The sequence below is a fragment of the Penaeus vannamei genome, chromosome 4 (assembly GCF_042767895.1).
Source record: "Penaeus vannamei isolate JL-2024 chromosome 4, ASM4276789v1, whole genome shotgun sequence".
Taxonomy (NCBI): Eukaryota; Metazoa; Arthropoda; class Malacostraca; order Decapoda; family Penaeidae; genus Penaeus; species Penaeus vannamei.
In genome coordinates, this window is record NC_091552.1 from 48,053,097 (window position 1) to 48,065,596 (window position 12,500).

Genomic DNA, 12,500 nt, shown 5'->3' on the forward strand with positions numbered 1-12,500 from the left:
CCTCTCACTCACCCTCACCCACCCTCACCCACCCTCTCACCCTAATCGCACCCTCTCCATTCCTCGTAGTCTAACCCCGCCGTTTCTCTCCCTCCCTCCCTTCCAGATGACAGCAGTAGCCCCGACTCCGAACTCCGACTCCCGATCAACACCGACATCGACTCCGGAAACTCGACTCAGCACTCTCCAGATGGGGCCAAGTCCATGTCACCGCAGGCTACCGTTAATGGTAAGTTCGGTGGGGTGGAGTGTGGAGTAGGGTCAGTATGGAGGGTTGGCAAGGTGGGGGGGGGGGTAGAGGGGTCGGTGGGGTAAAGGGTTGGCAAGGTGGGGGGTAGAGGGGTCCGTGGGATAAGGGGGTGGAGGGGGAGGAGGGATGATGGATGAGTTGGTAAAGGTGTAGGGGTGATGGTGGGAGGGAGGGATAGGAGGAGGGGGAGTGGGAGGGTAAGGGTGATGGAGGGGTAGGGGTTGGGAGAATGGTGATACAGGGGGAGGGTAGGGGAGTGGTAAAAGGGAAGGGGTGATGTGGGAGGAGGTGGAGTGGTTAAGTAGAAGGGCAGGGGTGATGGAAGGGTTGGCAGAAGGGTAGGGCGATAGAGGGGGAGGGGAAGGGGAAGGTAGAGGAGTTGGTAAAAGGGTAGGGGTGTTGGACGGGGAAGGGGGAAGGGTAGGAGGACTGGTAAAGGGAAGGAGTGGTGGAGGGTTAGTAGGTAAGGGAGGTAGGGATCGTGGAGGGGAAAGTGGAGGGCTAGTAAAAGGATAGGGGTGATGAAGGGGAAGTAGATGGTGGAGGTGGTGAAGGGGGTGGTGGAGAGAAGGTTGGGATTGGTAAGGGAGGGAGGTTGAGGGTTAGTAGACTGGGGCTGTAGGAGAGGGGTAAGTAGGTAGATGGTAGGTAAGGAGGGGGAGTAGTTAGGGGGTTGGATATGTGGGTGTTAATGGGAGAAAGGCAGGAAGAGGGGTTGGATATGCAAGAGGTTCCTAAAGTAGTTGGGGTTGGAGTAGGTAGGTAGGGGGTGTGATAGGTATGATTCTAGGGTATAGAGGTATTGGGATGGAAGAATATAGAAGGTATAGAAGCTGGTAGAGGAGGTAAGTTGAGGAAGTGGTATAATGGCAGGGTGAGTGTGGGCAGGGGTTAGAGTATGCATGATTAGGGATTAGGGTAGGATTACCTAGGGTTGAGGGTAGGATTAGGGCCATGGGATAGGTAGTTAGAGTGGGCAGGATATGGATAGATAGCAGGTAGGGAAGGGGATGTGATGTGTTGTGTTAGGGTGTACATGGTGTGGCTGTGGGTGGGGATGTGTTTACCTCAGTGTAGGATCGTAATGGATGTGTGTGGTTGGGATATCTGAAGGGCTTGGTTAAGGTAGGGGCTAGGCTTTCATAAGGGTTAAGGTGGAGGTGTTTTGCATTGGTGTAAGTGTTCTAAGTAGGCCCGTTATTCACCCAGAAAGAGGCATTGAAGGAAAATACACAATTCGAGAAACACGTTGACACCAACGGTCCCAGAAACCATCAAAGAGAATTCAGTGAAAATTCTAAAGACTTTTAAAAATTATTAGGTGGAAGGAGGGGAGGGGAGGGGAGGGGAGGGGAGAGAGAGTAATTACAGGATTGAATGATTATAGAGAAATGAAGAGCCATCCATTCCCCTATGACATATGACGGATAGAGAGAGGCAATCCATCATCCAAACACGCCATCTTTTAGGTCGAGTTGAATTTTTCATTCCAACATTTTGTAGAATAAGATTAAATTCTTTGAAGGTTTTATGTATTTATTCAAAGTTACTCAATATTCCTTTTCATTCTTTTCCTTTTCAAAAATCTTCTGAAAGAGTTTTATGAGATAAAATATTTCTTAAAGAAAATATTGTTGGAAAACCTTCAATAAGAAAAGCAAAATATTCAATATTGACTTTTGCCTCCTGCCACTTTACATGGAAATGAAACGTATCACAATGTAAGAAAAAAAGGAGTAAAAGTGTGTATAAATGCATGCACACATACATATATACAGTATATACAAATATATAGTACATATGTACTGATACTGTAGGTCTATTGCCATCAAAGCCTCCATACTTAATTCCAGTAATTCCTCTCTCTCTCTCTCTCTCTCTCTCTCTCTCTCTCTCTCTCTCTCTCTCTCTCTCTCTCTCTCTCTCTCTCTCTCTCTCTCTCTCTCTCTCTCTCTCTCTCTCTCTCTCTCTCTCTCTCTCTCTATCTCTATATCTCTCTCTCTCTCTCTCTCTCTCTCTCTCTCTCTCCTTATATTTAAAAAATGAGGAGTTAAATAGCATGGCGAAAATAGCAAGAGATAATAAACGATGTATATAGAAGTAAGGGTATGATGGTATTAATATGGGAAACTGTGTATGGATTAAATTAGATGGATATTGCATAGGATTATGAGCCTTATATCTGGGTCATAGTGCCATTGGCTTGGTTATGCGGCACTTAGTTGGGAAAAAAATAGCTGATATAGCCTTTTATTTACTACTTTTGTCTCTTTATTCTTTTTAATCTTCATCTCTCTTTCTTTTTTCTTCTATATTTTCACCTTTTCTTTCCTTTTCTCTCTCTTTTAGGTTCTCTCTTTTCTCTTGTCTCTTTTCCTTTTTCCTTTCTCTTTTGTCTTTTGTCTTTTTTCTCTCTCTTCTCTCTTTATATGTCTATTTATCTCTCTCTCTCTCTCTCTCTCTCTCTCTCTCTCTCTCTCTCTCTGTCTCTCTCTCTCTCTCTCTCTCTCTCTCTCTCTCTCTCTCTCTCCTTTTCTTTCTCTTCTCTCTGTCTGTCTCTCTCTCTCTCTCTCTCTCTCTCTCTCTCTCTCTCTCTCTCTCTCTCTCTCTCTCTCTCTCTCTCTCTCTCTCTCTCTCTCTCTCTCTCTCTCTCTCTCTCTCTCTCTCTCTCTCTCTCTCTCTCTCTCTCTCTCTCTCAACAGTCCCTTACTTTGGGCAACTCTGCTCAGCTGCTCATTTGCATACTGATAACTTAGTGTGCAGACATTGCATGGGAAAGGCAGGAGATGAAGGCAGCAAAGCCTGTCTTTCATGGTGGGGAGTAGGTGGAGTAGGAAGGGGGCAGGCCAGTTGTGTGGTGGAGTAGTGGAGGAGGCATTATAGAAGGGAAAGGGTTTGGCTTCCGTCTCTAGTTGTGATTTTTGATGTTCTTATGATTCTATATTACCTCATTTTAACAAGGGAAGGAAGTTTGAATAGATGTTAATTATTTGATTGTGGCATTCTTATTTATTCAGTTTTGTTGCTTATTTCTTTTTTCAAAACATGTGTAGTTCTTGTGCTCCTCTTCACTTTCCTCTGCACACCATCTCACCCACACTGTCATAATACAAGTAACTAATATCTCTCATCTTCCACCTCCCTCATGCCTCTCTTCTTCCCCCCCATTCCCCCCTTTTCCCCCCTTTCCCATTCCCCTCTAACAGGTTCCCTCTCCCCGATGTCCCCCGCATCAGGAGGCATTCCCTTCCCTCAGCTGGAGCTCCTGGAGGCCACGCACCGGGGGCTCTACCGCTTCATCCCAAGGCATCACGACGAAGTGGAGATTGAGATCGGAGACCCTATCTACGTGCAGAAGGAAGCAGACGACCTCTGGTGTGAAGGTGAGGGGAAACAGAGGGAGGATGGAGGAGGAGGAGGGGGAGGAGGAGGAGGGGGAGGAGGAGGAGGAGGAGGAGGAGGAGGAGGAGGAGGAGGAGGAGGAGGTGAAGGAGGAGGAGGAGGAGGAGGAGGAGGAGGAGGAGGAGGAGGCAGGGTGAGAGGGAGACGGAGGAGGAGGAGGAAGAGGGGGGTAAGGAGGAGGAGGAGGAGGACTGGAGAAGAGGGAGGGGAGGAGAGGAGAAGAGGGAGGAGAGGAGAGGAGGAGGAGGAGGAGGAGGAGAGGGGAGATAAGGGAGAGGGAGGAGGGTGGAGGAGGAGGAGGCAGAGGAGATCCTATCTATATGCAAAAGGAGGCAGATGACCTTTGGTGCAAAGGGGATGGGGAATGGAAAGAGGGGGGAGTAAGGAAGTGGATGGAGGTGGAAGAAATGGAGAAGAAAGTTAGCAACCTTCGTTGTAAAGGTGTGGAGGAAGAATGATAAGAGGAAGGGGAGGAAGAAGAAGAGGAAGAGATGGGAGAGGAGAGTAGGGGGACAGAGAAGAGAAGGAAAAGGAGAAAAATGGGAGGAAGAGGAGAGAAGAAGAACTGGAGGGGCAGGAAAAGTAGGGGGAAAGAAGAGGAGAAGGAGGAGCAGGGGGCTAGAGGGAGAGACAGGAAGAAGAGTGAGGAGGAAGAGAGAGAAGAAGAATAAGATAAGGGGGAGGAGGAAAGAAAGAGGAAGAAAAGGGTGGAAAGAAGGAGGGAGAAGAGGAAGGAGGAGGAGGAAGAATAAGATAAGGGAGAGGAGGAGGAAGAAAAAGAAGAGGAGCGTGAAGGAAAGAGGAGGAGGAGGAGGACAAACACAAAGACTAGGAAGAGGGGAAGCATCAGCAGGAGGAGGAGGAAGAAGTTGAAGTTGCAATGTGGCAATGATGAAAAAGAGAGGAAAAAATACCAGGGAGTGGACTTGGAGATGGAAGAGGAGGAAGGGAGGTGGTGGTTTTGGTGGTTACTTTCAAAGGAAAAGTGAGAGGTGGGCTAAGGAGTGATGAATGAACGAGGGTGAAAGATGAATGGGGTTGACTTCAAATAGAGTCAAGTGGAAAGCTCTGGGGGGGAAAGGAGAGTGTGAATGGTTACTGGTGGTTTGATATCAATCAAGAAGGTCAATCAATCAGATTAAAGTTGTAGATGTGTTAGAACTGTAGAGGAATTGGGAGATGGACAGAGCCAGTAATATTAGTAAAGCAAGGAGATAATCTATTTTCCTGATGCTGTAGCTTATTTTTTGTCATTCATCTGAATGTTATTTCCTTCCATAAATTAAAACAGAAATGATAGATTTTCAAAAAATAGAGTAGTAAATAGGGGTAAATAAGTTTCTCATTTGTTCCATGTTATAGAGATTTATATTTATTTATATTCTTAATGTTTATGCTTCAGCCTTCACCTAACTATTGCTTTTTTAGGAGTGAACCTACGAACGGGTCGACAGGGAATCTTCCCAGCTGCCCATGTGACTGATGTGGACTACTCAGACTTCGATCCCACAGTACCCAAGGTCAAGAAGGAGAGGTACCTCCTCAACTACCTCGGATCCATAGAGACACTTTGTCACAAGGGCAACCAGGTCCGACTCACTCTTCTCTTGTGTATACTGTATATGAATAGGTTTAAAACAATTTATTTGTGTAGGCTTAGCATGGTTCATTAATGAGTAGGTTTACAGGAATTTATATGTGTGTAGGCTTACAGTGATTTATTTCTGAATAATTTTACTACTTATATATGAATAGGTTACAACCATGGACCTGGCTAATGATGAATAGATTTGAACAATCGCTCTATTCTTTCATTGTGTTAAAAGATAGATTTTATGTCATGTCACTTTGTCTGTTGAACATGATGTTTTATTCCCATTCATGAAAACTGAAGTTGAAAAACACCAATGAATTAGTTAGAAACATTTTTTTGCCAGAAGACCCTCAAGTGAGAAGATGAAAATTATTATGTTTGATCAAGGTGGAGATCTGATAAAGTATAATCAGGTGGAACACCAAATTTTGCCAGCAAAGGAGAAGATAGATGTACCACAGATTATTTAGGATTTCAGGATTTTTTGCATACCTTTGATTTGGGAAGGGATACTTAGTCCACACTAATAAAAATACTTGAATGACCTTCACCATAGTACCAGTTGGAATAGTACAACAGGGAAAATATATTTTTTGATTCATGAAAACATCTTTTCCTGCATAACAAAGAAAATAAGTTATCACAACCCTCAGTGGTTAAGATCCATTAATGTCTCTCTAACTTTGAGCAGGTGTTGTGCCAGGCCGTGAGGAAGATAGCAGGAGATAAGGGATCGGCACAGCATCCTCATCCTTGTATTCTTGAGGTGTCAGATCAGGGCATCCGGATGGTTGATAAGAGCAAACCAGCTGTAAGTTTGTTGTCCTTTCCTGTTCATAATATCAAACTTTTTTTCTTTCTTTCTTTCTTTCTTTCTTTCTTTCTTTCTTTCTTTCTTTCTTTCTTTCTTTCTTTCTTTCTTTCTTTCTTTCTTTCTTTCTTTCTCTTCTTTCTTCTTCTTCTTCTTCTTCTTCTTCTTCTTCTTCTTCTTCTTCTTCTTCTTCTTCTTTCAGGATGTTTTTTTTATGTATACTGAAAGATTTAGTCAAAATGTAATGAGAGAATTTATAATTTTCAAAATGAAATTTGATTAGATATGTGAAATAAGAGAACTAAAAAAGATACAGATAAATTTGATTCCATCTTTCATGTAATAACATAACAACATTTAATACCTTAAACATTTCCCTTTCCACAGCCTAACCATGTCCCCTGCCACGACTACTTCTACCACCTGAAGCACGTCTCCTTCTGCGCCTTCCACCCCAAGGACCATCGTTACTTTGGCTTCATCACCAAACACCCAACCATTCAGCGCTTTGCATGCCATGTCTTCAGGAGCAATACAAGCACGAGGCCGGTTGCAGAAGCAGTGGGGTATGTATTGAATGTGTGTGTGTGTGTGTGTGTGTGTGTTTGTGTGTGTTTGTGTGTGTATGTGTGTGTGTGTGTGTGCGTGTGTGTGTGTGCGCGTGTGTGTGTGTGTGTGTGTGTGTGTGTGTGTGTGTGTGTGTGTGTGTGTGTGTGTGTGTGTGTGTGTGTGTGTGTGTGTGTGTTTAAGTGTATATATATATGATACTGATATACCTTTGGTACATTTTGATATTATTTCTTGTTTTGCAGACGAGCATTCCAAAGATTTTACCAGAAGTTCATCGAAACAGCCTACCCTATTGAAGACATCTACCTAGAATGACTCAGAGAAGATGTAGACAGCTGCAGCAAGAAAAAGGACACATGACAACGCAGTATATTTTTAAACAAAAGGCAAAATTTTGAGTTCATATGGATTAAACTCAACTACTGATTGACATATTTTCATTCTTGGTGTATGATTGTTAAGTACTTGTATGTTCATGTTTGGGCATAGATGTGTATATGCTTATGTAAGTGCATGATAAAACATAGGGTTATAAAGAGAGAGAGAGAGAGTGAGTGAGTGAGTGAGTGAGTGAGTGAGTGAGTGAGTGAGTGAGAGAGTGAGTCTGGGGCACATTGGGCCACAAAACCTCTCCCCCATTCCATTATTTTAGGATGGTGGTCACTTTGTCAACTGATTTTGGGAAAAAGAAAGTTACTTGTTGGTCAGAACTACATGAGTAGATATATGATTTATATGTTTATCAAAGAAGCATACAAGTGTAACATTTGTACATAAAATAATCTTTGATGCGCTATGTTACACTGTACAGAAAAAACAATGCCCCTATTGGTGATTACCATTGTATATGCTATCAAGTACATAATGATGTGCACCATAGAGAATATGTCAAGAGTATTTGCTAGTTATTTTTCATGAATAGAGAATCATATCACAAATATATTTTTCTTTCCAAATGTCTTAGTTTTATTGTTTTATTTTTACACATGAAGGAGTGAGTGTGGCTCACAGTGCCAAAAAATATAAGTTGTGAGTAATGTCTTTCATATTTACTCACAGAATGTAGGTTTCTGAAGCTGTCTGCTATCTTTTCGAAAATACACAAGGATGTTATTTTCAGTTAAGAAAAGAGTCATCATCTTTTTGCAAACATAAAAGGGGAGGAAAGACTTAATTGCATCAAAGCACAGATATAAAGTTAAGAAAGTGTGATGACAATATTTACATTATGGAGTTCATTATTATCATGGAAATGTGAAAATTGTAACATTACTGATAATGTATAACATACAAGAATAGCTGTAATATGAAAATCAATCCAGAGGAGGAAATAATAACCTTTCTCTGGCAATATGAAACAAACATAATAATTAAGCTTGTAATAATTTTCATTGCAGCCATTCTTGTTGAAAGAAAAAGATGTAACCAGACTTGTATATATGTAACGTATGATTAATGTCATCACTCTGAAAATCAGTATGGCATTTTTTTCCTACTCCCAAAACTGTGCTTTATTTATTTATTTTTGAAAATACCAATACGTGACTCATATCTCCCTCCTTCACTGCACCTCAAAAGTGTTACTATCTTGATATTTTTCTCTTAAATACTAATTAAAAAAATCCAAGGTACTGTCAATTTTAGGGGAATATACCAGAAAATGTGATGGTTGCTGATAATGATTTTCCAAATACCAAATAAAGAAGAGAAAAAATCAGGAAGGAGAGAGAGAGAGTCCAAATATGTGTGTGTTGTCTACATCATTATCACACAGCTGGTTGACCTCAGGCAAAACACGTACTGTCGTGTTCCTCTCATCGGGGAACAGCATCAGCATGACAATGTGTGCAGCATTATTTCATTCTCAGATCCCAGTGAGAGTGAAAAGAAAGTTGTTCTATACTTTTGATCTTTGAATCTCCCGCCTGCAGCAAGTGGAAATAGTTTTCAAGTGATTTTGTAAACTATACAGGGAGAAAAAATAATTTAAAAAAATGAAATTATATGCATGAAAACATATGAAATTTGTCAGTGTGATGTATCTTTAATTACTGTAGGTTAATCATTGTAATAGTCCAAAATTTACACTTGATTTATGCAAATCTGGCGAACATTCACATGGGCATTTTGATCTTTTACTCAGACAGAAAATTAGATATGTGAAAAGAGCTTTCGATTCTTATTTTCATTATTTCTTTCCCTTTTCATAATCATAGTGATTAGTAGGTGTATCTGATCACTCTGGCCCTTTTCATTCCCAGACTTGTTCATTATTCATCAACCTTGTAAAATAAAATCCTTCTAAACTTTGCCTTTACCTTCCATATGGTACTTTTCATATGTATATATGTAAATTCCATTTACTGTAATGTAATTTAAGATTTGGCTCTTTTCAGCAAAAAGAAAGGTATTTTAGGAGCAGTAAAACAGTTGTACAGTATACCTGTACTTTTCTGAAAGTGTCATAGAATCCTTTTTCTAAGAAAAAATAATCATCCAAGTATTTATATTTCTTTTGTTATAAATTAGAATGTTTTTTGTCTTGTAATCCTGTACAATATGAGTGTCCTTGAATAGTGAACAGCTGCGAGTCCGAGTCTGATATGATATATAAAACATTTATTTTTTCTCTCTCTTTTTGGGTCAGGCCTGATACTGAAATACTGTTAGACTGTACAATATGGTATTTCAGAAATCCAAATTGCATGAGACTGAAAAAAAGAAAAAGGTAGTTGAATTTATAAAATCTTTTGAAATTCATAAATGCTTTACAGTGTATGAAAAATCACGGTAATATTGTTTATGATAGAGTTAAAAGGACAAGTATATCAATGCCATATGTATTCACATATAAGGGTGATTTGGACAGTGTCAGACATATGCGTTGCAACAGGCACCAAATTGACAATAAAAGAAAAAATGAAAAAAAATGCCATTTTGGTGGTATGGCTATGTAATTAGGCTTTTAATTAGAACCAGAATTGCTCATTCACCAGTACTCTAAATAATGTTTAAGTGCACTAAAAACGAAAAAAGTCTGTCAGCTATGTTGAAGAGAGCCTGCCTTCTGTGCTTCTCACATATAAATGTATCAGTGATAATTAACACTGATTACTACAAATATTGGCAATGGTAAAGTTTCGTCATATGGAGTTCTATTGTTAAGCATGCCTGACTGGTTGATTAAATGGAATTTGTTACTTTATCAGATAAGATAAAAATCATCCTATGTTGAAAAAGAGAACCTTATCTCTTGCATAATAATGCTAAACCAATTTTTAACATGTCTTACTTTCTAGCTAAGTACTTTCATGTTTCTAATTCATTCAAGTCTCGCTGTATTTCAAAACAACCAGTCAGGCCCTTTTGACGTATGAGCACCTGACCGACACAGCCTTTGCCAGACTAGTAGCATAACTTCCTTGTTACTATCAGATGCTTCTTTGTAATATTGGAAATACACTTTTTAAAAACAGGATTGTCTTGCGTGATAATCTTTATTTACAAGTTATGTATGTCATTGAAGAAGTAAGGAGCAACTGTTTGTTTTTCTTTTCTTTTTCTTTTTCTTCAATTGATTCATTCTTGTGTGTGGAAAAATGCTTTTCTCCTTCAATGATTATTTCCTTTCATGTTTCTTTAATCACCTATGGAGGAATAATATAATGTTAGGTAAATAAACATAATTATCCCATTCTCAATTCAGATTCTCTGTGAGATATCTGAAACAATTCAAAGGCCGCACCAGTTTCCAGGCGAATGGAGATCTCAATGGAGAGAGACTGTTGCCAGTCACTTAAGGTATCTAACCTCATGTAGTGTCTATTAACTGTCATCTGTGTTTATGATTATGACAAAAATAAAAAAAAATCACTGTAAAGAAAGGTCATGCACAAAGACAAAGTTTTGGCATACTTTCATAGTCTGTATAGTATGTTACTTCCTGTATGGTATAAACTTAAAAATAATAAAGGAATATCATATATTGATCACATATTATCATGTAGTACTTCTCATTGGTGACATAGCGACAGTACAGAAAAGAAAAATAATGTATTGCTTTCATATCAAGAAAGAAAATGATGTACAATGTACTAAATGTTGAAATTTTTTTTAGAAAGGAAAGAAAAATATGACACATCAGTTCAGCTATTTCTTTTTTCAATTAGACTGATAAATCATAAGTCAAGTTCCATTAGGACAAAAAAGAAAAAGAAATGACAGGCAATTTCCATCCTTTTAAAGAAAGTTTCACATTTAGTGTGTGCAAAGGCAAAAGTGCCACAGTAACTTCAAGGTTTTAGGAGAGAGATGTTAGACAAAATTGATAAGGTCTTCCAGGACAGTTTTATCTCTCTCTTGTTCCTGAAGGGTCATTGTTCTTTCTTCCTGTGAATGGTTGGCAAAAGGAGGAGTGAAAACATACATTTGTCTATTACATTGTTCACTAAAATTCCTTAGTGACGTGTGAATGATCGTTTTTGTAAAGGTTTCCAACTTATCAGTATTTACTATTGTTATTTGTTGAAATGAAACTATCAATAAAATGTAGGAATCTGAAAGAAAAATCACATTCCCAAAAGAAATGTGTTATATTTTATATCAGAGAATATTTAAATTGTTTCTCTCACTTTTTTTCTTTCATTTTTCATCTGAATTATGTTCATCTAATGTGAATTACGTGAGAAGGAAGATTGTAAGTCACATTTGCTCTCTTAACTGCAACGTGACGATGGAAGATGAGAGATCCGTGTATCTTGCCTTATGATTGGATCAAACTGTTATGTGAGGGCGGATCCAGGGGCTGTCTCTCTTTGCCAATCCAGTATAAATAGCAAGAGTTAAACAATAATTCAAAATCAAAAGGAAATATATTCCAGGTTCTTTGAGCTGGAGGGGATATGGAACTACTCACACACTTTACCAATGTTACTGCTGATATTAGTTTGTAATGGACAAGTTGCACATTAAAGGCACACGTTTTATTCTTCTTTGTCCCTATCCCTTTACTCTTTTCCTTCTTTTTTCCTTCTTTCCCATTATATCTAATTCCTCAGTATTGGCACTGTCCACACATGGATAAAATGGATTAAAGTATAGAACTTTTGTACAACTTAAGAGCCATTCATGTTTATCATAAGCTAGAATTTTACGCATCACTTCTCCTCTCCCTCATACCCTCACGCAACTCTACAGCTTTATTCCCCAAAAAGGAAAACAACAATGAAAAAAGTCTTAACAAATTCATAAATCTAAGAAATCTAATGTCTTTGGCTAAAACTGTAAAGGATCTTCTGAGACATTTTTGTAGCCTTCCTCCATGGCAAGCCCTGGACCCCGCCACTCTTGTGTGGTGTGAACATAAACCCACCTCAACCACCATTAAAGGTTATGGGTGTGTGTTATATATTTAGGAAAAATAAATAAAACGGACTGTAGTGCAGCAACAGTTTAAAAGTATATGGCTTTCGTTAATGATAGTTGTTTTATTGTCCCATCTATGTGAATAAGGATTATGATGTTTTAATATAAATGTCTCTGTCATTTATGAAGGGATGTTTGCCATGTTTTTTGATAGGTGTACAATATTGTGAACTATAGGTGTACAGGATTGTGAACTATTATGTTTACAACAGACTCATGGAATTCTTATTTTCTTACTTCTTGACTTCATACTATACTTCATAAAGTCATCCTATTCTCTCACCACCCTTTGCTTTCTCTCCATTCCTCCCTTACTTTTGCCCTCCTATTCTCTCTCTCTCTCTCTCTCTCTCTCTCTCTCTCTCTCTCTCTCTCTCCCTCTCTCTCTCTCCCTCTCTCTCCCTCTCTCTCTCTCCTTCTCTCTCTCTCCTACCTCCATCCCTACCTCC

General features: G+C 39.4%; 1 protein-coding gene across 1 annotated transcript in view; it reads left to right on the top strand.

The window, feature by feature from the left end:
• Aplip1 (JNK-interacting protein Aplip1) overlaps nt 1-12,103 on the top strand; it is a 32,172-nt gene extending 20,069 nt beyond the window's left edge. The window contains exons 4-9 of the mRNA XM_070121472.1: nt 107-229; nt 3,457-3,633; nt 5,081-5,241; nt 5,938-6,057; nt 6,445-6,623; nt 6,870-12,103. Of these exons, the coding sequence (XP_069977573.1) occupies nt 107-229; nt 3,457-3,633; nt 5,081-5,241; nt 5,938-6,057; nt 6,445-6,623; nt 6,870-6,942 (833 nt within the window). The 3' untranslated portion in view covers nt 6,943-12,103. The remainder of the gene's footprint in view (nt 1-106; nt 230-3,456; nt 3,634-5,080; nt 5,242-5,937; nt 6,058-6,444; nt 6,624-6,869) is intronic.
• Nucleotides 12,104-12,500: the final 397 nt, after the last annotated feature.